The 26,919-nt window shown below is 34.2% G+C and overlaps 2 protein-coding genes and 3 long non-coding RNA genes across 6 annotated transcripts; 3 read left to right on the top strand and 2 right to left on the bottom strand.

The window, feature by feature from the left end:
* Positions 1-251: 251 nt before the first annotated feature.
* LOC125198002 (uncharacterized) lies at positions 252-1,695 on the bottom strand. Its single transcript, XR_016137626.1, has 3 exons — positions 1,439-1,695; positions 1,236-1,349; positions 252-431 (listed from the first exon to the last, which is right to left on the bottom strand). It is a non-coding gene; the product is annotated as an uncharacterized LOC125198002 (long non-coding RNA).
* A 4,074-nt stretch (positions 1,696-5,769) lies between these two features.
* Positions 5,770-7,241, bottom strand: LOC125198660 (uncharacterized). 2 transcript variants are annotated; one of them, XR_007172440.2, is made up of 2 exons: positions 7,024-7,241; positions 5,770-6,966 (listed from the first exon to the last, which is right to left on the bottom strand). It is a non-coding gene; the product is annotated as an uncharacterized LOC125198660 (long non-coding RNA). The 2 variants fall into 2 exon arrangements; XR_007172439.2 differs by having other exon boundaries at positions 5,770-6,955.
* A 476-nt stretch (positions 7,242-7,717) lies between these two features.
* Positions 7,718-8,567, top strand: LOC148929407 (uncharacterized). Its single transcript, XR_016137648.1, has 2 exons — positions 7,718-7,796; positions 8,302-8,567. It is a non-coding gene; the product is annotated as an uncharacterized LOC148929407 (long non-coding RNA).
* Positions 8,568-13,930: 5,363 nt separating this feature from the next.
* LOC125198673 (putative vesicle-associated membrane protein 726) lies at positions 13,931-15,737 on the top strand. Its single transcript, XM_048096981.2, has 5 exons — positions 13,931-14,229; positions 14,533-14,674; positions 14,740-14,860; positions 14,946-15,008; positions 15,279-15,737. The coding sequence occupies exons 1-5, from the start codon at positions 14,040-14,042 to the stop codon at positions 15,420-15,422; spliced, it is 660 nt and encodes a 219-aa protein (XP_047952938.1). The 5' UTR covers positions 13,931-14,039; the 3' UTR covers positions 15,423-15,737.
* A 524-nt stretch (positions 15,738-16,261) lies between these two features.
* On the top strand, positions 16,262-26,330 carry PRP40C (pre-mRNA-processing protein 40C). The gene is made up of 15 exons (XM_089056083.1): positions 16,262-16,397; positions 18,474-18,713; positions 19,076-19,706; positions 19,812-19,948; positions 20,516-20,553; positions 20,999-21,077; positions 22,054-22,506; positions 22,740-22,823; positions 23,016-23,156; positions 23,262-23,368; positions 24,110-24,233; positions 24,624-24,767; positions 24,956-25,102; positions 25,609-25,731; positions 25,809-26,330. Exons 2-15 carry the CDS (start codon positions 18,531-18,533, stop codon positions 26,112-26,114), a joined length of 2,697 nt encoding a protein of 898 aa, XP_088912209.1. The 5' UTR covers positions 16,262-16,397; positions 18,474-18,530; the 3' UTR covers positions 26,115-26,330.
* Positions 26,331-26,919: the final 589 nt, after the last annotated feature.

Genomic DNA, 26,919 nt, shown 5'->3' with positions numbered 1-26,919 from the left:
TTAAAGTCAAATTCAGCTATCAATAATTAATACATTTGACAGGTTACATAAAGTTAAAATCCTATATTTTTGTAAAGTAAATAAATTTGAAAAAAAATTCAGCAATCAATAATTAATTGTAACACCCCGACTTTTTACCCTAAGGCTTAGAGAATCGATCTATATATATATAGATATATAAGTTTCGCGTCTAAATTTTCTTATTATTACTTTTTGTTATGATTAATCGTTGTGAAGTATATTTTGAGTAGTGAACAAAAATAGTAATATTCAATATAAATGTTTGCTCTAATAAAAGTCCGTTTGTGAAGACCAAGTTTTAAATAAAAGTCCGTACACGAGTTCAACGTTTAAGTAAAGATTAATTAAAAATAAAATACTCTCCATGCCCTCCGGATCTTGCGCAATAGCCACGTCTTGAACCCCGATACCTGCACGAATGGATAAGAAGCACGTTAAATCAAGACGAGACAATCGACAAAATCAAATCACATCAAACACGCAAACCAAACGGCGGCTCACGTTTTCCAATTGACGGCTCACGCCTTTTTAAGTGACGAGACATAATATTTTTGCCATTTTAGGAAAAAGAGGTGTTTGACAAGACAACTTGCCTCATTTGGCAAAAAGTCCCTACCCTTTGGACAATACATTTCCTCTTGAAATCAAGCTTATGACCAAGCATTCCTATGCACCCATTTTCCTTATAAATACCACTCCATCTCCCCTCTTGATCCTTTTGTTCAACCATAAAAATTCTCTAAGCAAAATTCTATCAAGATGAGGATGCATATAAGTGTTTGAAGAAGAGGAGTCAAATTTCCTACACACTACCATTCTTCTTCTTCTCCTTTTTCTCACGGTAAATTCTCCTAACAATTGTTTTTCTTACTACATTGTCATTTTCATATTACAATTAGTAAAGCATGAACATTTGAAGCCCCCCATGTCAAATACCAATTCTATACCACTTCCTTCACCCTCTTTAACATTTAGAACTTTTCATCGAACTTAAAACCACAACTAGAGCTTGATCATTGAGGAATAAAGTGCTTAATACTCAAACCATATTATTATGCCTCTCCCCTAATGGTTTTCATGCCAATTATGCATATGACTTCCTAGAATAGAATTTGCCTTAACTATAGAAAAAACTTAGACAATGAAAACAATTAAGCAATGCCTAAACTCTTAGAGAACTTCATCGCACAATAATAACGATCTTGGAAAGTTACCTCGTGAGCGAAGAAGCTGCCGGACCCCGGGGATACTGCCCGGCAGTGGCCCACCGGCGGCGGCGGCAATCCGGCGACCGGCGGCAGTCCGGCAACATTTCGGCGGTTGTCCGACTTTTCACAACGAAATTTATCCCTTTTAGTGCCTTCAATTTAAGAAAATAAAGAAGAAGAGAAAGAAGGGGAAATGGGGGAATTCCTACCTCTCTCGGTCAACGGCGATGAGACCGCCGTGTACCCGGCGGCGACGGCGGCAGCGGCCCACCAGCGACGGCAGCAGCGGCCCGGCGGCGATGGCGGAGGTGGCGGTTCGTGGCGGCAGAGAGAGAGAGAGAGAGACCGAGATAGAGAAAGAGGGGAGAGGGGAGAATTGACCGGCGGCCGGCGTCGCTCGCCGGCGACGCCAAAACCGCCGGCAGAGAGTGGCGAGAGAGTGAGATGTTGGAGAAGGGGAGAAATGTTTTTTTTTGAAATAGAAGAAAGAAGGGAGGCTAATTTCTTTTAGTGCATTTAGGGCAACACACTTTTGGGCCTCCCCTTTGGGCCGAATAATTTTAGTGAAGTATGGTCTTTTAAACTTACTAAGTGTGGGCCATTTTTTTTAGAAGAAAGGTGGAAGTTGGGCTTTTAAGTCTAAGTGATGAAATGAATCCTTATCTCTTAATTTTGGTTTAATAGTTCTTAAATTGTTTGAAGCTTTTAAATAATTAATCTTATGATAAATTAATGTCTTGCCTTCTTTAATTAATTAATTAAATTTCTTGAAGATAAGAATGTACGGATTTAATGAACCCTCTCCCAAATAATTATTTAATTACTTTAAGGTTTCTTATAAAATAGAGATCCACTTTTCTTAAGTGGAATGAAGTGATCTTGATCGCACCACGAACATAGGACGCATACTCCATGTAGGATCATTTCATGTCATGCACCTTATGTATGTTCATAAAACTAATTTAAATCATTATACTCTTTCAAGAAGGGCGTGTTCGCGGCGTTTGATTACCCAAGGTCGAGCTTTTGTAAAAGTTTTACTTGGAAGCTTTGAGGTGGGCTTTATATCCAACACATTAAGTGTGGATAAAATTATCAAATATATAAAATGATTTTTGTTTGATAAAATTGCACTTACTTTTTTTTTAAATGTTATCGTGCCATAAATTATTTGTTTTATGATGCCTATCTGCTTGGCGATGCCAAATGAATGAATGAATGAAACGAATTCGGCTCCAATAGGACCAAGATCCTATTCGAGTTAGTGTGCACAAAGGAATGGACCGTGAGTCATCGTAAGGGTTGGCCGGTCAATGTGATCGTGGAAGGTGGCCACCTTCCCGACACACAATGAACTATCTGATATGGCGGATTGATGGAATGAACTTAGCTTGATCAAGCGAACTTTATGAAAATGAACTTAGTAAGCTCGGGCCTTTAAGAAAAACCCCCGTGTGTTACTGTGATGGCATGATAATAACTTTTTCTTATATGTGTATCTTTCGGCAATGTGTTCACTGAGTACCCCGTACTCAGCCCTGCATGTATTTCTAAATGTGCAGGTTGAGCAAGTGATGAAATGGTGGCTGAGTGGAGTTGGAGGTCGTCTCATCTCTTTTGTAGGATTTTCGTGGCATGTGTCTTCATACACATGACCATGTGGTTACAACTCCTTCCGCTGTGCTTTTGTCGTAGTATTTTGTAGTAGATGGGTCATAGGAAAAACGATCAGTAACGAGTGATCTGTGATAAACACTCTTTCAAATTCTCATGATCTTTGTTGTCTCGTGAACATCTCTCATCTTATGAAGAAATATTTGTGTCTTATCATTAATTCTTTCATCCCCTTTCTATCCCCTCTTCTTAATTCCCTCCCCTGGTCATGATTAACTGAGCAATGCTATCCCTAGCAAGGCGCGGTCGTGACATTAATATAGTATAATATTAATAGGTACTAATATATACATTTCATGTTTTCACAAACAATTAAATAGTTCACCAGTACAATTAACAAAAAGTGAAAGCTTAACAAAATATAATTCAATTTTTTATCATAAAGAGATGTGCTGAATTTTTATCTTTGGGTTATTTTTAATAAATATATTAATCTCATTTCATGCCAATTTAAAGAGAGATGTAATGAGACTTCTCTGGCTCTCTCACATATACATTTAATAAGTTTTCAAACGAACTTTTATCTTTGGGTTATATTTAATAAATATTTAATAAAATTGGGTTATATATATATATTTAATATGTTTTCACAAAAAATTGTTTATATATATTTATATCTCTTTGGGTTAAATATAATAAGTTTTCACACGAACTTTTATCTTAGAGTTATATTTAATTAATATTTAAAGAGAGATGTAATGAAACTTTTTGGGTTAAACTCTCTGTAAATAGGTTAAATATTCTTTGAACCATCTTAATGTTTTGTCATTTACACATATATTTAGTCCCTAAACTTTAAAAATACTATTTATAGTTTCTAGATATTTAACTTATTTGCTTAATATTTTTATTATTGTTTAATAGATCACATTTTTCTAATTTAATAAAATTATAATTGAAGCTTGAATTCAACCGTTATAGAAAGTCTTAAACAAAAATTGATAATATTAATAATGACAAATTATACCCCTTTGTTGAGTTAGTATTACCATATCATATTCATTTTTAATGCACTTTTATCTTTCTTATTTTATTTTCTATTTTATTAATTAAAAAATTGTTTAGTTTATTAAATATAAATAGACTATTCAAGTATGAGGGATATTAATCTAAAAAAATATTATTTTTTTCCCTGGCTATGAGAAAAGATAATAAGTGATACTCAAATTCATTGTATCTATAATTTATACAAAGTTTATACATAAATTACTTATATTTTATTAATATCATTTTGTAATACTTTTACAATATCACAATTGCTATGAATTTGTAATTGTATAAAAAAATTTATCCCTTTTTGATTTTTTTTAAAATATGAATTTTAAAATGACAGATTTTTACAACATTTTATTAATTATTTATCGAAAATAAAATTTTCAGGTTAAAAGAGATTCTAATAATCTATTCTACAACTTTTAAAAGGGACTCTTCATAAATAAAGGAAAGTCATCTTATCACTATAACTATGATGTGTTCATTTTTTTTTAAATATTTAAATACACTTCAATGATTGTTAATTGACTAGGAGATAACACTATTTTAAAGCTAATAAAACTTACAATCAAACAGACATCACATCAAGTTTTGAATATAGAGACAAATTAAATTATACATGACAAAGTTATACACAAAATTAATATTACTAGCATTAAAAATATGACGAGATAGTCTCTCTGTTTAATTTAACTTTCTAATTATATAAAAAGGAAATGGTTTCCAATATTTAGTTGAGCTTTTCACCGTTTGGGCTTGATCGAATTAATAAAAGAAAAATACAGCATTTTGTATTATAATTGATTCATTGTAAATTAAATAAGTCATTATTTACATTATACGCCTTCCATAATTTACATTAAATCAATCATAATTTACATTATACGAAATTTAAAATTATATCAGCCACATCATACGCATTCCATATTCTTTAATATTTTGTAATCTGGAGTAAAATTCCACGTCATACGCATTCCATATTTTTTTATTCCACATCATACGCATTCCATGTTCTTAGCAAACAAAACAAATTCAAGAAATCTGGAGTAAAATTTGTGGCATGAAAGAGGTAGAAATAACTAAGAAAGAGAGGCGCTGATGGGAGGAATTGAAAAATGCCGTTGGATTATATAGTGAATAATGCAGCCCTAAAAGTGAATTTGGGTTAGGCTAACATGTTTTGGGCCAAAAATAATTAAGGCTTAACTAAAACCTACTTGAATTAATAAATGATAATTTAAATTTTAATTTATGGCCGTGTAGGAGTATTAGTTTTAGTAAATTTTAATTATAGTCATGTAGGAATATTAGTTCTAGTAAATGGAAGGTATTAGTTTTAGTAAAATTTTAATTATGGTCATGTAGGTGTATTAGTTTTAAACTTTTAATTATGGCCGTGTAGAAGTATTAGTTTTTGTAAATTTATTCACCCACTTAAGATAACGCATTTTCCTTTTTAGTTTTCCCCAAATAAAATGACACTTTTCTCTTTTTTGAAAACTTTCCTTCTTCAATTAATACACTTAACCACGTTTCTTATTCCAATTAAAATATCGAGCTCTTTTTTTCTCTTCATTTAAATCATTAATTGTTTACTTTTGTGGAATAAAAATCATTCTTAATACTATATAGTGAGATCAAAATTTAACGTTATTAACAATAATTAATTATATACTTATTCAATTAATAAAGTAGTGCATCGCGCTGGAATTGGATACAATATATCATTATGTAACACCCCGACTTTTTACCCTAAGGCTTAGAACATCGATCTATATATATATATATAAGTTTCGCGTCTAATTTTTTTTATTATTACTTCTTGTTATGACGTTGTGAAGTATCTTTTGAGTGGAAAACAAAAATAGTAATATTTCAATATAAAGTTTGCTCTAATAAAAGTCCGTTTGTGAAGACCGAGTTTCAAATAAAAAGTCCGTACACGAGTTCAACGTTTAAGTAAAGATTTACTAAAAAATAAAATACTCTCCATGCCCTTCGGATCTTGCTCAATAGTCACGCCTTGAATCCCGATACCTACACGAATGGATAAGAAGCGTGTTAAATTAAGACGAGACGATCGACAAAATCAAATCACATCAAACACGCTTATCAAACGACGGCTCACGTTTTCCAAATGACGGCTCACGTCTTTTAAGGGACGAGACATAATATTCTTGCCATTTATGGTATTGTGAATGATTGATTGGACAACTTGCCTCATTTGGCAAAAAGTCCATGACTCTTGGATGATGCATTGCCTTCCTAAACCAAGCTATTAACCATGTAAAGCCATGCATTCTTTTCCTCTATAAATACTACACCGTCTAAATACTACACCACTCCTTCACCTCCACTTTTGCTTCAACACTAGATTTCTCTAAACAAAATCTCATTTCAACTAATGATGCTAGCAAGTGCTTGAAGAAGAAGGATTTATTCTCTACACACTACATTCTTCTTTTTCCTTAAGGTAATTATCCTTAAACATTTGATTTCTTAAGCCTTTACTTCACTTTTGCATACTTTTGCATTTCATTACATCATGTAGTAAAACTTATCCAATTACTCTCATCTTTATCACCATTGTTAGACCAAGCTTTTCTCACAACTTTCATGCTCAACTTAGACCTTGATCATTGGACTCTTAGTCAATACCATTTTCATAGCAAGAATCTAGCAACACAGTGTATTAGCTTCTAAATCATCCTTATGCTAGAATCTCTAGAGCAAGTGCCAACAACACCAAGCTTTCATCATCTATCTCAACTCTAAGTAATAACCAACCATAGCCACTGCCCCCATGAGAAGGAACTCAAGATGGAAATTAGATAACAGAGAGATGAAGAACTTAGCCTTTAAGAGTGCACCGATGGACACCGAGCTACCGGAAGGCGCCGCTGCTGTCACCCGGAGCAGCCACAGCTGCTGCTGCTGCTGTCACTGGGCGGCAGCCGCCGCCGCTGCTATCTCCGGCAGCCATCCACGACGCACACCGCTGCCCCGAAAGAATCACGCTGCACCCTTTCTCCCCCCCCCCTCACTCGACGAATTGGTGCCTGAAATCGAACTAAGAGTGAGGAATATGTGTGTTTTTAATCGTGAGTTTAAGTAGAGAAAAACCTACCTGAAAGTGGACGCCGGTGACGGAGTTTCTTCTCCGGGAGGCAGCCGAGCTCCGTCGGCCGAGAAAGATAGAGAGATGCCGGGAGAGAGAGAGAGACGAGGCAACGGCCGGCGTCGCTCGCCGGTGACGCCATGACCGGCGCGACGGTAGAAAGAGAGAGGGTGAGAAACGTGAGGCGAAGGGGAGAGGAAGAGGCGCCCCTCTGATTCAAAATCTGATCTTGAGTTTTATTAGGGTTTCTTTGATTTTAAGTATTTGGGCCTCTCTTTTGGGCCAATTAATTTTGTGGAATAGTCTCCTAATTATTCTAGTATGGGCCAATAGTTTGAGGAAAGGAAAAAATAAAATAAAATTGGGCTTTGAGTCTAAGTGAGGAAATGGGCTTTATCTCAAAATTTTGGGTTTGATATCACTTAAAATGTTGAAGCCTTTAAATAATTAATCTTGTGATTAATTAATACTTTATCCTCCTTAATTAATTAATTTCTTGAAGTTAGGAATGTATGAGCTAAATGAACCCTCTCTCAAAAATTTATTTATCTACTTTAAGGTCTCTTATAAATTAGGGATCCACAATTTAAATGGAATGAAGTTATCTTGATCGAACCCCGAACATAGGATGCATACTCCTTGTAGGATCATTTCATGTCATGCACCTTATGTATGTTCATAAAAACTAATTTAAATCATTATACTCTTTCAAGAAGGGCGTGTTCCCGGAGTTTGATTACCCAAGGTCGAGCTTTTGTAGAGTTTTACTTGGAAGCTTTGAGGTGGGCTTTATATCCAACACATTAAGTGTGGATAAAATTATCAAATATATAAAATGATTTTTGTTTGATAAAATCGCACTTATTTTTTTTCAAATATTATCGTGCCATAAATTATTTGTTTTATGATGCCTATCTGCTTGGCGATGCCAAATGAATGAATGAATGGAACGAATTCGGCTCCAATAGAACCAAGATCCTATTCGAGTTAGTGTACACAAAGGAATGGACCGTGAGTCATCGTAAGGGTTGGCCGGTCAATGTGATCGTGGAAGGTGGCCACCTTCCCGACACCCAATGAACTATCAGATATGGCGGATTGATGGAATGAACTTAGCTTGATCAAGCGAACTTTATGAAAATGAACTTAGTAAGCTCGGGCCTTTAAGAAAACCCCCGTGTGTTACTGTGATGGCAGGATAATAACTTTTTCTTATATGTGTATTTTTCGGCAATGTGTTCACTGAGTACCCCGTACTCAGCCCTGCATGTATTTCTAAATGTGCAGGTTGAGCAAGTGATGAACTGGTGGCTGAGTGGAGTTGGTGGTCGTCTCATCTCTTTTGTAGGATTTTCGTGGCATGTGTCTTCATACACATGACCACATGGTTACAACTCCTTCCGCTGTGCTTTTGCTGTGGTATTTTGTAGTAGATGGGTCATAGGAAAAATGATCAGTAACGAGTGACCTGTGATAAACACTCTTTTAAATTCTCATGATCTTTTGTTGTCTTGAGAACCTCTTGTACCTTATGAAGAAGCACTTGTGTGTCTTGTTGTTGATTCTTCGTCCCCTTTCTATCCCCTCTTCTTAATTCCCTCCCCTGGTCATGATTTACCAAGCAATGCTATCCTTAGCAAAGCGCGGTCGTGACACATTAGACGGATGGAGAATATAACGATTCGATTCTAAAGTTCACATGTATCAATAAGACATGATTATGTACTTATTTGATTGCTAAAAATATCGTCAGTTTCGCATTGCGCCTGGCTTGAAGTGTAAATCCAACACTCCAAGGGTTTAGTAGCCCATGAGGTTAGGGTATAGTACTGACTCAATAAAATAGTGTTCGCTAAGTGGTCAAAGTTAAATCCATCTCCAAAGGGTTTAGTAATCCATATGGCTAGGTTGTAGTACCGACTTAGTAACATAGTTTACAATTTAACAACATTGTGCAATATACTTTTTTTCTATGTAATATTCTATATGAAATATAAAATATTAACTATATAAATTTAAAATATTAAATAGATGAGTTAAGAACATGTGCTTCTCGCATTTTCAAAAATTATATTTTCTTTTTACCGTCCATCATAAGAAAATACTAATTTTTAGTAATTATTCAATATATCATACTATTAGTCAATAGATTATTTAAAATATCAATAACTATACCTACAATTAATTACCTAAATTTCATTGTATAGTTGTAATGGGCTTCAATAAGATCTTTAAATTATGGCTTTCATCTATTTATTTATTCAACCTTTAATAAGCCCAAATCAAATTATTCGATGCAAACTTCTAATTTCCCTAAAGTTTAATAGCACTCTTTACATTAAATATTTATTATTGCATACTAAAAACTAATATTTTTATGTAACTTTATTTTCTGTGTGAAGTGAAGAGAATAAAGTAAGAGAGAGAGAATAAAGTAGAGATAAAAGTATTTTCATTTTTAGCGTTGTCTACTCGATTAATGTCATATTCCTAGTTGCAAATCACACGTATATCAATGATGCATATTCCAAAAAGTTTTCTCTATTCTCAAGCATTTTCCTATTCCCAATTCACATTGCACAGGCTATAATGGCAAATGATGGACGGGCTCAACGAATGTTTGCATTTTATTTCTCACCATTATATATATTAATTTTTATTAATTTTTATAATAAAAATAAAAATAATAATAATAATAATAATAATAATAATAATAATAATAATGTTACATAAAATATTTATTATTGCATAATAAAATTGATACTTTTATATAATTTTATTTTGTGTGTGAAGTGGAGAGAGTAAAGTAAGAGAATAAAATAGACATATGAATTTGGGCTAGGCTAACATGTTTTGGGCCAAAAATAATTAAGGATTAACTAAACCCTACTTGAATTAATAAATGATAATTTAAAATTTAATTTGTGGTCGTGTAGGAGTATTAGTTTTAGTAAATTGAAGGTATTAGTTTTAGTAAAGTTTTAATTATGGCATGTAGGCGTATTAGTTTTAAAATTTTAATTGTGGCCGTGTAGGAGTATTAGTTTTAACAAATTTTATCATCTACTTAAGATGACACCTTTTTCTTTTTAGTTTGCTCCAAATAAGATGACACTTTTCTCTTTTTTGAAAACTTTACTTATTCAATTAATACACTTAACCACGTTTCTCATTCCAATTAAAGTATCGAGCTCTTTTTCTCTATTCATTTAAATAGTGCATCGTGCTGGGATTGAACATATGAACAATATTTCATTAGATGGATGGAGCATATAATGATTCGATTCTAAAGTTCACATATATCAATAATACATGATTATGTACTTATTTGATTACTAAAAATATCGCTAGTTGCGCATCGCGCCGGGGCTGAAGTGTAAATCCAACACTCCAAGGGTTTAGTAGTACATGAGGTTAGGGTATAGTACCGACTCAATAAAATAGCGTTCGCTATGTGATCGAAGTTAAATCCATCTCTAAAGGGTTTAGTAATCCATAGGGCTAGGTTGTAGTACCGACTTAGTAACATAGTTTACAATTTAACAACATTGTGCAATATACCTTTTTTCTATGTAACATTCTATATGAGATATAAAATATTAACTATATAGATTTAAAATATTAAATAGATGAGTTAAGAACATGTGCTTCTCATATTTTCAAAAATTATATTTTCTTTTTACCATTCACCATAAGAAAATGCTAATTTTTAGTAATTATTCAATATATCAGACTATTAGTCAACATATTATTTAAAATATCAATAACTATACCTACAATTAATTACCTAAATTTCATTGTATAGTTGTAATGGGCTTCAATGAGATCCTTAAATTATGGCTTTCATCTATTTAATTATTCAACCTTTAATAAGCCCGAATCAAATTATTCGATATTAACTTCTAAGTTCCCTAAAGTTTAATAGCACTTTTTATTTTATTATAACCTATAGTTATTATTAGGGTGACCATCATCATTAATAGAACTCTTTATTTTATTATAAACTATAGTCATTATTTTTTATAATTATATATGGATTTTGGTTCCATTCGGAGCTTTAAATTTGAAATTGAATTTCTTTCGATTTTTAAAATTAAAAAATCGAAATGATAGATTAATCGATCGTATTTCTGATATGATTTTTAGTATGTCAAAATTATCCCAAGAATAGAGTATTGATTTGTTCTAATTATATAATTGGCAATAGTCTAAAATATGTTTAAATATGTACTCCTATAATCATATAGTATTTATCAATGAGTATTGACTTTGTTCGTTGAGCCATGAATATTTAATTAAAAATTAAAATTAAATTGGTAACCTTGAATTTCTAAAATTAGAAAAAAAATGATTTAATCAACTATGTTTTAAATATGATTTGAATGTGATCTGTTTGTTGATTAATCTTTTTTTAATATTTATTATATAAATAAAAAATTGGTGGTAATCTAAAATTTAATCGGGCATGTAATCTATAATAATTGTTTTTTATATTCATGCTTTAGTAGGTATTGTATTGTAGTTTAAACTCAAAACAAATTATGGTGTAAACTCAATTTTTTTTATTATACTTAAATTGATTGTCAATATGAAACTTATTATATTGAATGAAGGCATGAAGTTTCTACGGTTAACAAGTGTTATACTAAAGCTTTGGATAGGAGTATGTGTGATATTATGTGAATTTGCTATAAATTAAGTATGCGCCATTTGAATAGGAGTTTGCATGTATTGTGTTTGGTGGTGATTTTGACAAATATTACATGTTATTCTTTGTGTTGTCGGTAGGATATTGTCAATGTTACTATTAATACTACTTCATAATTATAAATAGTTAATTAAAAATATGGAAGAATGTGAAGGGATTAATAAAATTGTATCATTGATATAAGAGTGAACTACAAAAATGGTCCCTGGACTATGGGTTTATCTCGCCCATAGTCCCTGGACTTTAAAAATATCGCCAGTAGTCCCTGGACTAAGGGTTTATCTCGAAATTGGTCCTTTTGGCTTTTTTTGATACGAAAATGCCCTTTTTTTTGGGGGGGGGGGGGGGGGGGGTTTGAGGGTTTTGGGCAATTCGGTCTTTTTACACTTTATTATTTCAAATTTATCATCCTTTTTCCCTTTTGTCATCCTTCACTTTGTTTCTTTATTTCAATATTAGATTTAATTTTACAAAATTTTAAATTTTAATTTTTAAATATCAATAAAAAAATTTAATTATAAAAATTATTAAATAGCAAAAATTAATAGTTATAATCAATATTTGATAGTGTATAGTACTATGTAATCAATAAGGTATGACAACGTCTTAGTTTTAATCAATATTTAATAGTAGCTTTAATCATAAATAAATTATATAATACAATTTATTCTGAAATAAATATGCATCTAATGTAAGACTAATATAATTTTCGTTTATTAATTTGAAAACAATCAAAATTTACTAGAAAATTTCAACAAAAATACTCCTATATAAAATTTTAAGTAGTATCAAATTTTTAGTCAACTTCATAATATTTAATCACAAGAAATTATAACAACCGAACGGAGGCTAAATAGAATAACTCTTATTTTTCCATCATGATTAATATTATTTTTCTGTACTTCTTCAATTCAATTGAATATTATATTAAATAACAAAAATTAATAGTTTTAATCAATATTTATAGTGTCCATGAATTAATAGTTTTCATTAAATTTTTTTATTGATATTTAAAAATCTAAATATTAAATTTAATTTTATAAAATTAAATCTAATATTGAAATTAAAAAAAAAAAACAAATTAAGTGAAGGATAACAAAATGGAAGAAGAATGATAATTTTGAAATAATATCAAAGTTAGTACATAACTAAAATAATATCAGATTTAAAATGTTAAAAGTGTAAAAAGACCAAATTGCCCAAACCCCCCAAAATAATATCAAAGGGTATTTTCGTACCAAAAAAAGCCAAAATGATCAATTTCGAGATAAACCCTTAGTTCAGGGACTACTGGCGATATTTTTAAAGTCCCGGGACTATGGGCGAGATAAACCCATAGTCCAGGGACCATTTTTATAGTTCACTCTTGATATAATATCGTAGTAATTTTGTGTTGCAGTGAATGTTAATGTCATAATAATTAATATGATACATGCAAAAATATTAAAATACTAAACAAATTGCAATAAAAATGATAATCTATTTCGAAAGAAATTTTTTATCATATGTTTATGATTATAAAATGCATACCATTTTTTATTGTTCTTCTATGGGAAATACTCTGAAGAATTTTGGCATATCAGCGTCGATGTATACATCTTTTGTTGATTTAATCATTCATTGACAAAAAGAAAGTTTGGAAAATGGAAATGGTGTAAGACTTGAGAGAAGATTCAGAATAGTAATTGATTTTGTGTAATTGTAGTAGTTATTACTTTTATAGATTGGTAGGTGAATATTTATTCTTAGTATAGCATTCTGTTTGTACAAATTTAGTTGGTACATAACATTTTTGTATGAAATACCTAAAATAATCTCCTTAATCTTATCTAGAGAGAGAGTATGTTTTTCTTATAAATTTATAAAAAAATATGTATTCTTAAATATTGTATTCTTAAATATTGTACTCTCTTTGTCCCAATTAAATTGGTACAAAACTTTTGGGCACGGAGTGTGTTAAATAATTTCCTTTATTCATATCTAGCATGAATTATATGATTTACTATGAATTTTCTCAGCTGCGCAATGTGCAGGGGATATACTAGTGTAGTTAATGACATAATTATCCACAATTAGATTTAGAACCAGCAATAAATAGGAAAGAGGAGCATTGCAGCCAATTTTCCCGCTCCTCCATGGATCCCTTATTTCCCTCTCTTTCTCGATCACATGGAGTAATATCCATCTATGTTTCTGTTCGTCCAACCTCAGCTGTTTCTCCCTCATGCTTGCATTTTTTGGTTTATGGGTTTTATATTTCATGTTAATATAATCTATAACAAACCCAATCAAGAAAGAGCAACAATAATCTCGCAAAATGGGTCAGCAGAAATTGATCTACAGCCTTGTGGCGAGGGGAACCGTTGTTTTGGCTGATTACACTGAATTCAAGGGGAATTTCAACACCATTGCCTCCCAGTGTCTGCAAAAGCTCTCTGCTTCAAACAACCGATTCACCTACACTTGCGATGACCACACCTTCAATTACCTCGTCGATAATGGCTTCAGTATGAACCTCGATTTACTTTAGGTTTATTGGTGTATTTTTTGCCCAAATGTGGATGCTAATTATATTATTGTTCTTAGTTGTGTTTGTGCATTAGGGTTCATATACCTAATTGAATATGGATTTGAATTGATAGATTCATTGGGGGATGATAAGAGTTCCAAATTCATTTTCAAAAAGAGAAGTTCAATTTAAAGTTGTTAGTGAATGAAGTCAAGTTGATTAATCTTTGTAGAATTTATATGGTGTATGAAAAGTGTGGATGTGTAACTTGACTTCATTTGATACATATGTTAATTTGTAGCTTATTGCGTTGTTGCTGTTGAATCTGCGGGCAGACAACTACCAATTGCCTTTCTGGAACGTATCAAGGATGATTTCACGAAGAAATATGGAGGCGGCAAGGCCTCGACTGCAGGCTCCAACAGCCTAAAAAGAGAGTTTGGGTAAAGCCCCCCTCTGTTCTTGTTTCTTCAATAATCTTTCCCAACTCCTTTTGGTATTGTTGCAGGCCTAAATTGAAGGAGCAAATGCAGTACTGCGTTGATCATCCTGAAGAAATTAGCCAGATTGCTAAAGTCAAGGCTCAGGTCTCTGAGGTGAAAGGTGTGATGATGCAAAACATTGAGAAGGTATATACTTATACAGATGCTTTTACTTTTCTTGTTGCATAGTCGTGTATGTGGTTGCTGAAATGCCTTGTGTGTTCCTGCATAGGTTCTTGACCGTGGAGAGAAGATCGAATTGCTTGTGGACAAGACTGATAATCTTAAATCACAGGTCAGTCTGATCATAAATCTTCATGAAACAACCTTCTAAAATGTGGTTCAAGATTTGCATGTTGGATACTTGTTAGACCACTTCGTTTGTCTTGGTTGAGATTGAGATAGTCTTAATTAATCATATGCTAGTTTGATGCATCGTCATGAAACAACCTTCTAAAATGTGGTTCAAGATTTGCATTTGGATACTTGTTAGACTACAAGTATTGTCTATTTATGTTGGTCTTGGTTGAGAGTTTGTTTTGCATTTCGAAATGGGGATTTGCAGGCACAGGATTTCAGGAAGCAAGGGACGAAGATGAAGAGGAATATGTGGATTGAGAACATGAAGATCAAACTGGTGGTGTTTGGTATAGTCGCGCTTTTGGCTCTCTTGGTGGCGTTGTCCGTGTGTCCCAAATTCAAGTGTTGATTGTAGAATCGAGTGTTGGCCTTCACTACTTGGATGTCCTCGTACGTCCGCTGCCCACCAACGTTGTTAGTGAGAGTTTTGCTTTGTATGAGTTAGCCTCTAAATGTGTCATGTTACCCTCGTGGGTTGGCAGGTAGATAGCAATTGTTGATTATAGAAAGTTTTTGGGATTGTTGTTTCACACTTTCTTGTATATATACATGTATTGGATAGTGTTTTTACCAATAGGTCTAGATTGAAAGAATCCAAGATTAATAGATGATAATTTACCGATAAACCAAATTAAATTTCTAAATCTAATTTCATTATTATTTATATTGGTGTAGTCTGTAGATGAGCAATACATCAATAACCATTACAAAACTACAAAATTGATTAGGATTTTTTGATAAACCATTTCAAGTGCCTTTACATTAGGATTTTGGTTGTTCATAATAATATGCCAATTATATTAATTATCTGCATTATACATATTACCATTAAGACGGTGTTCAGTTTTTTAGATAAAATAATGGTAGCAAGATATAATATAGGATTGAATTATGAGATTATTTTAGTCCCAATTTCCAAGGAGTTAGCTATATAAAATAATACCAACATATTACATATTTAATCCCAAGATCCAATCATGCCAACTGAACACCCTCCCTTTAATTGTGTATTTATATTAAGTAAAGAATCGATAATTAAATAATTTGTTTCATGTTGTGTTTGAATGGGCCAGTCCCAAGTTTAGGATTTGCAAAACTGAGAGGCCCAAGTTTAGGAGGCTGGCCCGCCGGTTTGCAATTACGGAAATGCCCTCACACGTTCCGCAACGCCATTTACTCGATTCTCATCAAAATTAAATTTCTGAAGCTCTCTTTCATCTTCGTCGACTGCAAGTTCTTCAAACTCTTCGAGCTCGCCTCAATTCACTCCGGCGCGTATCCCGTTCAGACACACTCCTCTCAATTCGCATTGTAACCGACCACGGTTAGTTCTCTCATGTTGTAATTCGATCCCTCAATTTGTTATACAACAAATTTCTCACGCCCAATTGCGTTATAAAAAAAATTGGGTATTAGTCCGACAAGCTTTAATTTGTGAATTTGTACTGAAGAAATCCAACACTCCATGTGAATGACTGTGATGGAGATTGAAGTTAATTGTACAGTTGGGACTGCCAAATTGATTTATTGTGCTGTAATAGATAGCTTTTGGGTGTGAATCTTTACAATTTTCAGATGCTACTACTACTAATACTAAATCCATAGTTCTTACAACACTCTGCAATTAAGCTTCAAGCTTCCACACCAGGTGAAGAGAAAAGGAGGCAGCGTTTCGGAGGCTTCAAAATTGTGGCGGAAAAAATGGTTTATATCTCTAGGGTTAAAAGGGGACAATTTTGAAAATAGAAAAATTAATTGAGGGAAGGGAGGAAATTATAGGTTACTCCACTGTTACCATACCATTAAACCAAACGCATGGTATTTAACTCCAACAAACAAAACACTCAAAACAAACGCCCTTTGCACAACTGGGAGGCCAAGAAATGGAATTGGAAATGGACTCTCCCCTTTTTCTGTTCGATAAATTAATTTCTCATAATTGGCTCGGAATTTTCAGCAACCTAATTTTTCCCCTTTCCACAAATTTGAAAGATTTTACGGGCTGGATGAACTCAAGGTAGAGCCTTACTGCTTCGTTTTGATGAAGTGATTGATCGTTTTAGACGGTTTTGTGTTACTGTGATTCAGAGAAAATGGGTATTCTGTGAATTGTTGCTCCTCAAGCCCGTCTCCTTTAAAGGCATGTGTCATTTTCCTTTCTTAAATTTTTGCTTGGCTATGCAATTCATGTTGTTGCTGTTTTGTTTATTGATGTCTCGTACTCAGTGTTGTGTGCTAGTGAGGTTTGATTTTTATTTAATGGTCAATAAATTGAGCCTTTTAGCTTCAATTTGCCCTTTTTTGTTTATAAAAATCAAAATTGTTTTGGTTTCTGAAGGAAGAAATCAGTTTTATGCTCGTCAGGTTTGACTTTTTTGGCCGATTGGGTTCTCCTGTATAGGAAATTTATAATACTACCACTGTAGAAATTATTTTTAACTATTGCAAATTATGGAAATCGAGGAATAGAGTGACATCCTTAGCTAAACTAAATCTGCAACAAAATCTGAGATGCTACTTGGAAATCTATCTATTTGTGGATATTACTTGGTATTAACCTTCGATTTCTTTCTAGAATGAGATTGTTGGCCTCCTCAGAGCTTTCACAACATTTTCTTCATCTTAGCACAAATAAGAAAATATATAATGATTTATTAGAAAATGACAAAACGTGCACTGCTCAAGCCTGATGTTTTGGCTGTAGGTGGTGCAAGTGAGGCATTGGGTTATTCAGTATCTCTTTTCTTATTCTGTTGTTGTTGTTGTTGTTTGTACTGATTCATTTCTCTCACTGAATATCTTGCATTTTAGAGCTGGTTCTGAGCTGCTTATCTGTTGCCAGAATGCCAATTGACTGCATTATTGTAATGGTATTAATATTATATCTTGTTGAGATCATTTGTCTGTTTAAGGTTGTGTACCATGACACTAGTTCTGTAGCAGTTTTTTTTATAATCATGGCTGCAATTGTGTCTGTAAGTAGTCGTAAATGAATGACTTCAGCTGCTAGCAGAGGGTTGAGAGAAAGCTATATACTTGGGATTATAACTATTGTTGAATGACCAAACTTTATCATCTTTGTTTCTGTGTTTGATATTAGATTCTTGTGAACGGTGTAAGCTTGCATTCTTTACCAGGTGTAATAAAGTAAATCTACTTTTATGAGTCACATGTGCGTAGACATGTGTGAGTTCTGAACAAAATACAAAAAGTTACCATTGACACCCACGTTTTTGAATAAATTAAAAAAATTCAAGTCTGTGCTACCCTTATTGTTACCGTATTGCATTTGTCTCTTTCTCCATGTGAGAAGAAATGCTCTCATCTGTTGTATGTCTTATTGTACCTTTCTTCTAATGCTCACCCATTAAATATGTCTCCGTCTGTCTCATTTGTGCAGGCCATTGAACAATATCTTCCTGAAGTAGGAAAGAGTGGTGACTCTAGTACAAAATCAATGATACCTCCTACTTCGTCACTCCCATCAAATACTGGTACATTTTCATCTGGAGCAGCAGGCCAGGACATGGCCCATCCAGGCCCCCCATTTTTTGTTCCTGAAGGAAATTCATCACATGCTGGAAATTATACTTTCAATGGAAATGTGCTACAAAAGCAGACTGATCAATCACAAACAACCGTATGGCTCAGCCAAACTCATTTCTCACTCTGTTTATCGCAATGTTAGATATTCCGTGCTTTGTGTGTATGAGATTTTGCTTCAAGTAGCAGTATGTGCATGACTGCCGGGCAATTTACCAATGTCCTTGATCGTTCATCATGATCTTCTTGTTTCCTCATTCTGAATCCCATCCAGTTGATGTCTTTTGGACAACTTGCAACTTTTCTACTAATGCAAAACTCTTGATTACAATTTGGTCAATATGTGAGGTTGTACTCATGTTTCCTAATGCAGCATGCTGAAATGTTTAAGATTATACTCTTACTTTCTTTAAATGCGACACACTATTTATATGCTACCTTTGGTTCCCTTGGCTTCAGAATGCAAGAGCTATTGGTACTGCAGAAACGGGAGCAACTAATTCTGCATCAGTAGTTATACAGTCTGCTTCTCAGCCTCCCCCTAATGCCAGTCCTGTAGCACATTTTGCACCCAACAGTTTTAGCAATATGAATTCATGGATGCCTGCCCCAGCAACGTTTCAAGTGCCCACAAGGATGGCTAAAGCTCCTGCTACCCCTGGCCCCCCTGGAATGGCTTCTAACATACTTTCTGCCTCAAGTTCAACCATTCATGCTTCATCTCAGGATTCCATTGGATTAAGAACGTTCATGCCTGGTGCTCCTGCTCTCCCCAACCCTCCCATTCAGCATAATGCAGCTGCTATCTACCCATCTGCTCCTCCTCAGGCTGGTCCTCCTGGACCATGGCTGTCTCATCAGCACATCGGTGGCTTTGCTAGACCATCTTTTTCACCTTATGGTGCTTCTGTTCCTGGGCCTTATCCAATGCCGATACGTAGCACGCCCCCACAATCTGTTTCATATTCTGATATCCAACCTCCTGGAGTTTCACCTGCAGTATCTGCAATGGGGGCTCCTGCAGCCTCCTTTTCTGCTGGTAACCAGTCATCCCATGGTTCTGGACAGTCAGAGTTACCCCCTGGAATCGGTAAAACCAGAATTCCACTTTCAAATTTCTTTACAGCTGTACCTATTCTATTGTGCCTTAACTGCAAAGGTTTTCTATGGATAACTTGGAACACTGTGAATGCAGAAACTAATAATGAAACTCCTAGCAATGAAAAACTGGATGCCTGGACAGCCCACAGGACAGAGTCTGGAATTGTGTACTATTATAACGCATTGACAAGGGAGTCTACATATGAGAAACCTTCTGGTTTTAAAGGAGAGGTACTGCAAGCATGGGATTATCATAAAAAAATAATGATGCAGTTATTTTGTTTGTTTCTCTTTAATATGCATAATGTCTTGTACTTGCTCATAGGATATTTTGGTTCCGATATTCTTTATCCTATCTCCCAAACATGTGCTCTGTCTTATGCTCTTTAGCCTCTTATTTTTGACCTGCTATGGTAGGTGGTCGTAGGAAGAATCTGAAGACCTTAATGGTTTTGTTTGTTTGGGTGCGTGTGTTGGGGGCGTAAAAACTTTCAAGTGAAAGTCACAAGTATCCTGTGCTTTTTTTTTCTTTCAATGCATCTAGAATGCAGATTGGTGATTCATGGTGAATTTTGATATTGTTCTACCAACTTGCTGCTGAGAGCAAATGCTTAAAATCAGAAATAACTACCTTTCATGCTTAAAGATTGTTGAACGCATCAGTTATTTTATTTCATTTGTAATATTTGATTGATCTCGCTCTGCATTTGTTGTTGCAATTTTTTTTTGTCGTACCTTGTAATCTTCCAACATTTTCTTAGTGGTTGTCCTAATTTTGTATTTATTGTTATAATGCAGTCGGATAGAGCAACTTCCCAGCCAACTCCTGTTTCATGGTGAGTTATCTGCAAAGATTGTTGGGATACTTTTTAATAGATTGACTTGTCTTCTGCTAATACTCCTGGAAGTGACAGATATGAATATTGGGTCCTATGATGTATAAGTGTGTGAAAGAACATATCTATCATCAACATAACAAAGTAAATCAGTGAACCAAAGATAATTGACTTGTATTGCACACTCAGCTTATATGGTGTTCTAAAATTGAATCACTGAAGTAATCTTCATCTATTTCTATAAATGACCTCTAGATTTCTCGAGTTCCCAATTAGATGTTGGTAGTAGTGATGTCTTTCTCTGTCAAAACTACTTGTTATTGTCAAACAGCACGGGAGCTTGGAGCTTGTTGTTTGCGATTTTCCTGGTGAAACTCATTTCTTTCCTAACTTATACAGTTTATTTGTGAAGTTATGCTGATTTTTTTTTCGTTTTTCCAACCAGGGAGAAATTATCGGGTACTGATTGGACACTTGTCACCACTAATGATGGGAAAAAATATTACTACAACACCATACAAAAGGTCTGGAGCTTCTCACTGCATTTGGTTTGTTGCATCTCATAGACTGTTTTGGCGATTTGGAACTTATTTTCTTGACCTTTATTTTCTGTTTTGACTGTGATTTTAGTTAGAAAAGATTTTCTTATATTGGTTTAGGGTAAATGACCCATATAGATTGCATAAACATAGGTTACCATTGTACTAGAAATACATATACCTAAAAGCTAAAACATATACTTTTGTGAGAAAAAACTAATCTTGTAAGACTGTCCACATTTACAGTTAAAATTGTAATCTCTAAGTCTCAACCATTTTGGAAATGGTCTTTTTACAGTTCAGGTGTTTATTGAAACTGTAAACTAGAATTCAAAGTAGCCATTTGTGTTTCTTTAGTTTGGAAAGTTAAAACAGTGAGAGTTGTTCACTGTTATTGATGAATGGCGCAAATGAATTGTCAGTTGAAGCTGTTTGCACTTTGCACTGGATAAGAAAGTGAAAGAGAAAAAAAAAGAACTTGTTGGAATTTGAAAATTAGAATCCTAACTATTGGTTAAAGGAGTTGGAGTTCTGACCGATCTTTCTCATTGCCGGTCTGGTTTCAGTTCCACGACAAGTGGTGAACTGTTGGACACCTCCTAGTAACATCACCTGAGATGTACTCCCTCCGTCCCATACTACTTTCCTTTTTAATTTGTCTCACAAATGATGTCACATTTTCTTTTTTCTGGAAAAAGTTCTCTTTCATTTTAATATAAATATATTATTTTCTCTCACTCAAGTGTGCCATCTATTATGGGACGGAGGGAGTATATATTTGGACTCAGTTGATGTCCATGCAGCTGATCCTCTGTAAAGTGTCAGATAGCTGTATTAATACTGCGGCATGCTCTCTAGTTTTTTGGCAATATTTCCTTTATCTGAATTTCATATCTTGTTTCTATCTTGTGAACTGGTGGCTTGAGCAGTAGTCTGATAATTTTAACGGTTTCTGACTTAGGTAAGTAGCTGGCAAATACCTAGTGAGATAACTGAGTTGAGAAAGAAGCATGATGCTGATGCTTTGCAAGTTTCATCAGTGTCAGTGACCAATACTAATATTATAACTGAAAAAGGATCTGATCTTGTTAGCTTAAGCACACCTGCTGCTAACACAGGCGGTCGTGATGCCATAGCAGTTAGATCTTCAGGTGCATCTGCCTCATCTTCTGCACTGGATCTCATAAAAAAGAAGTTGCAAGATTCTGGAATTCCCGATTCTAGTTCCTCCCCATCTGTGTCTGGTTCAGTTTCAGTAGAACTTAATGGCTCAAAACCAATGGAGGCTACTATGAAAAATATCCAAAATGATAATAAGGATAAGAACGGGGATGGTGACATATCCAATTCTTCTTCCGATTCCGAGGATGAAGATGGAGGCCCCACCATGGAGGACTGTCTCCTCAAGTTCAAGGTACTTTTTTTTTAATGCTTATAACCAAACTCTCTTCTCATTTCATTTGTGGTAATAAAATACCTTAAAACTTGTAGTTGAGATATACTCCAAACTTTTTGCTGTCCTGACTCTTGACTCCTTCTGAAGTTCTATATACGAATGATTTGATGAAGCATTTCTGTGTATGTTCTCTAAGTCTGTATCATATCGTTCTGCTCATTTCATATCTACTCGTGCTTTGAACTTTCTAGGAGATGCTTAAGGAAAGGGGAGTGGCACCATTCTCAAAATGGGAGAAAGAACTTCCAAAAATAGTTTTTGATCCACGCTTTAAGGTTTGTTGATTCTCTTTACCAATAAAGAAATTTGTCTTGGATTTTGGGTAACCTAAGATCTGAAGTTTCTTTTAATAGTTGTTTAATCTCAGTCAGCTGGTTATATACCTTTCTTCTAATTCAATGGAACCTTTTGTCTCCGTGAGAAAGTGTTTGCAATACATTGTATTTCAAGAGGTTAATCTGCTGCAGGCCATTCCAGACCAAAGTGCACGAAGAGCTCTCTTTGAGCACTATGTTCGAACTCGTGCTGAAGAGGAACGAAAGGAAAAACGAGCGGCTCAGAAGGCTGCTTTGGAAGGTTTCAAGCAGTTACTGGAAGAAGCAAAGGAGGTTTGGTGCAATTGTCTCCTGTTAAAGTATTCTCTGTTACTTAAATTTGAATTCTGGATTGGCATCTGGGAGTTAAAGGACTAAGAACAGTTTTATCACATCCAGGGCATTGATCAGAATACTGATTATCAAACATTTAAGAGGAGATGGGGTGATGATCCTCGATTTCTGGCCTTGGACAGGAAAGAGAGGGAACATTTGTTAAATGAAAGGTACGATTGTCACTTCACTAATATTCAAAGTTTATAGTTTGGAAACCGTCTTGCTGCTGATTTCCACTATCTGTTAGTGGACCTTGTTATAATAGTCCTATGTCTTATGAGCTGTCAGCTACAATTTGTTATTGATGAAAGAGAATCAGCCAACATGATTAATAAGCTTTAAAAGATACTCCATAAAATTAAAATCACTCATTAACTACCCTACTGCTATCTGTGTTTTGGTGGTAAAGTGTGTATGCCTTAGTTTGTCTTGGGTGTCAATTTGGTTTGAGTTGATCCCTTCGTAAAGGCACTAGTTCCTCTCATTTCACAATGCTGGATGAGTATGCTATGTAGATTGCAAAGAAATTGATGTACTGCACAAGTGTAAGTGTAAGTTGGCAAAGAAATTGAACCTCGCCTTCTTAGTCCACTGGTTTTCATGAAAGGCATTTTATCTAGATATCTTGTATTAGTAATGAGCTATGATGTGGATATTACAGATTAAAATTTTTTTAAATCACATAATAATCATAAATATGAAAGAAAAGAATGAAATTCAAAAATCTGAAATTGAAACATCATATCTTATTATAAATTCGATGTGTGGCATGATCGTGATTTTTTTTATAACAATGTTTTTAATTTGTAAGATGTAACTATACTAATTCTGATATACTTTTGTGAAAATGTTATGAGACTTCCATATGTGATCTAGACTACTATCGCATAACTTAGTTTCTGCCTTGCTAGGGTGTTACTTCTGAAAAGGAGTGCTCAAGAAAAAGCTCAAGCACAGCGTGCTGTAACTACATCTAATTTCAAGTCGCTGCTTAAGGATAGAGAAGACATTACATCTACTTCCAGGTGGTCAAAGGTGGGTTTATGCTGAAAAGTGATGTTATTTTTAGTTCCTAGTGCAGACTGGTTTTGCCAACCCAGCTTAGCGACTCAGAGATACTCATAGTATTTCATTTGCTCTTGTAAGAGTTCTATCTTTTCATATCAGTGTTTTTGGGTGAATATTGAATTAATTCTTCTTCCTTCCATAATACACACTAAAGATAAACCCTTGCGTAAGTTTTGCTCTGGAATCATATAGCTGCAGTCATGCCAATGTAATGAGCATGAAAAGAGTGATTTATGTGTTGATGCGAAAGAATTTTAGTAGGTTGAGGGCCTTGGGGCTTCTTTATATTGTGCACAAATGTTTATGCAGAAGTTTCGAAACAGTGTTGTGTTAAGATGTGAATGTTTTCTCTGGTAGGTGAAGGATAGCTTAAGAAGTGATCCCAGATACAAGTCAGTCAAGCATGAAGACAGGGAGAAGTTATTCAATGAATACGTAGCAGAACTAAAGGCTGCTGTAGAAGAGACTGCTCAGAAGGCAAAGGCAAAACAAGATGAGGAGGTAAGACAAATGCTTGCTTCTGACCCTACTCACTGCTGGTTCCAATGATCCAATCACATTCATTTTTTGTTTTGTGAAAGATTTATATTAACTGATTCTTCTCACAGAGCAAATTATAAAAGGATTTAGCAAAGAGTTTACTATAATCTGTCCTCATGGAACTTAATGTGCATGTGCACCGCTTGTAGGATAAACTAAAGGAGAGAGAGAGAGCTTTGAGAAAACGAAAAGAAAGAGAAGAGCAAGAAGTTGAGAGAGTGAGGCAGAAAGCTCGCAGGAAGGAAGCTGTTGAATCATATCAAGCTCTATTGGTGGAAACTATAAAAGATCCTCAGGTAATTGATACTATCCGGTAGAAGTATCTTATTTTTAAGTACTTGGACTCTATAATTTTCGGAACTTGGAAGTATCTGCTGGTTGTTCTTTAGATTATCCTGTTACTTTCGTAGATATTAATATAGCCACTAAGAGAAAAATGCAAAATTATCTAATGGTTTCTTCTCAATCACGGCATATGCTAAACAGGCAACTGACACACTTGGCTTGTTAGTCTACAGAATCAGCTAAAACTTGCGGGAAAAAAAAAAATTTGCACACCGGTGAATTATTTAATCTACAGATCTTGCAAAAGATTTGGCCTTCAATCCTACAGCTTCATAGTTAGAAATGATCTGAATTACCTCTTATGTGCAAACATAAGAGGTAACAGAACACTACATTGAAACATCAACTGCGGTATTTGTAATTATTATCTGGGACACATATATGATGTCCTGTGCTCTTGATCCTGTTCTAGTTTCCTTGAACTTGATCATTCCCAAATTTTTGTATTTGTATCTAGGCATCTTGGTCAGAATCAAAGCTGAAGTTGGAGAAGGATCCTCAAGGACGTGCTGCCCATCCACATCTCGATAAATCTGATTTAGAGAAACTTTTCCGTGAACACATTAAGTCCTTGCATGAGGTAATCCTGGCTTTCCTTTGATATAGCATTGTTCTCCTAAGTGCTTGTACACTTACTGCATTTCTTCGCAATTATAGCGGTGTGCTCAGGACTTCAGGGCTCTGTTGGTAGACGTCATAACTTCAGAAGGTGCATCTCAAGAAACAGAAGATGGTAAAACCATTTTAACATCTTGGTCGACAGCAAAACTACTCTTGAAGAGTGATCCGAGATATACCAAAATGCCGAGGAAAGAAAGAGAAGCCTTGTGGCGACGACATGCTGATGAGATCCTGCGGAAGCAAAAGAAAGATCAAGATCAAGGAGACAAACCTGCTGATGGAAAAAGTAAAACTAGCATGGATACCGGGAAGCATCCGTGGAGAACCAATGACAGAAGATAGCCGCTTCTCACGCTCGCCCAACTTTTAGCGCGCAGCATCCCCCATGGTTCCATTTACATGTGACATTTTTTGTCAATTTAAACCTTGAACTATATGTAGCTGACATAGTTTATGTGCTACAGCACCTTGTCGAAGTAAGGAGTATCTGGAAATGTGGTGTGGCAGTGTAAGAATTTCGAACTTAGAATTTTGTAATGTGAAATTTTTGGTTATCTATGCTTTGGTGATTGGTGATGATGGAACTCAAGTCTGATTTCTTGCTCTGATGATCTTACTGATGAGTTGATGTGTAACACCATCGTTTATAATAGACTATGGTTTTATAATTTGTCTCATTGCACTGTGAAAGATGAACAAATATAAGTATGGATCTGAAATATGACATATTTAAAAATTTCAACTCCTAACTTTTTTATTTTATACACTTTATATTGCAATACTCTCTATCCTATTTTTACCGACTTATTTTACTTTTTAGAACGTTCTAGTTAAAGTTTCATGTTTTTGTTTTTATTTATTATCTCTCAATTTAATTCATAAAACAATAGTAGTATTGATTAAAATCATGTGCCGAACATTAAATATTTCAATTTAAATGAGACGAAGCTAGTAATTAATCAACAAATCTATGTGACTAAATTTTGTACAACCAAAAACTAGTTTATTTGTATAAAAATAGGTTTATTTATGCATTTTATTAAAATATATGGATGCATATATAGTACATGGAAAGTGTATAATATTATGGTCATATATTTATGCTTTATGTATATTTTTTAAAATTTTTTGGATCCATTAATTTTAT

The sequence above is a fragment of the Salvia hispanica genome, chromosome 4 (assembly GCF_029641045.1).
Source record: "Salvia hispanica isolate PSC_SH4W2 chromosome 4, Shi_PSC_v1, whole genome shotgun sequence".
NCBI classification, from domain to species: Eukaryota; Viridiplantae; Streptophyta; class Magnoliopsida; order Lamiales; family Lamiaceae; genus Salvia; species Salvia hispanica.
The sequence above is the reverse complement of the archived record's forward strand: the minus strand, read 5'-3'. Positions and strand labels throughout refer to the sequence as shown.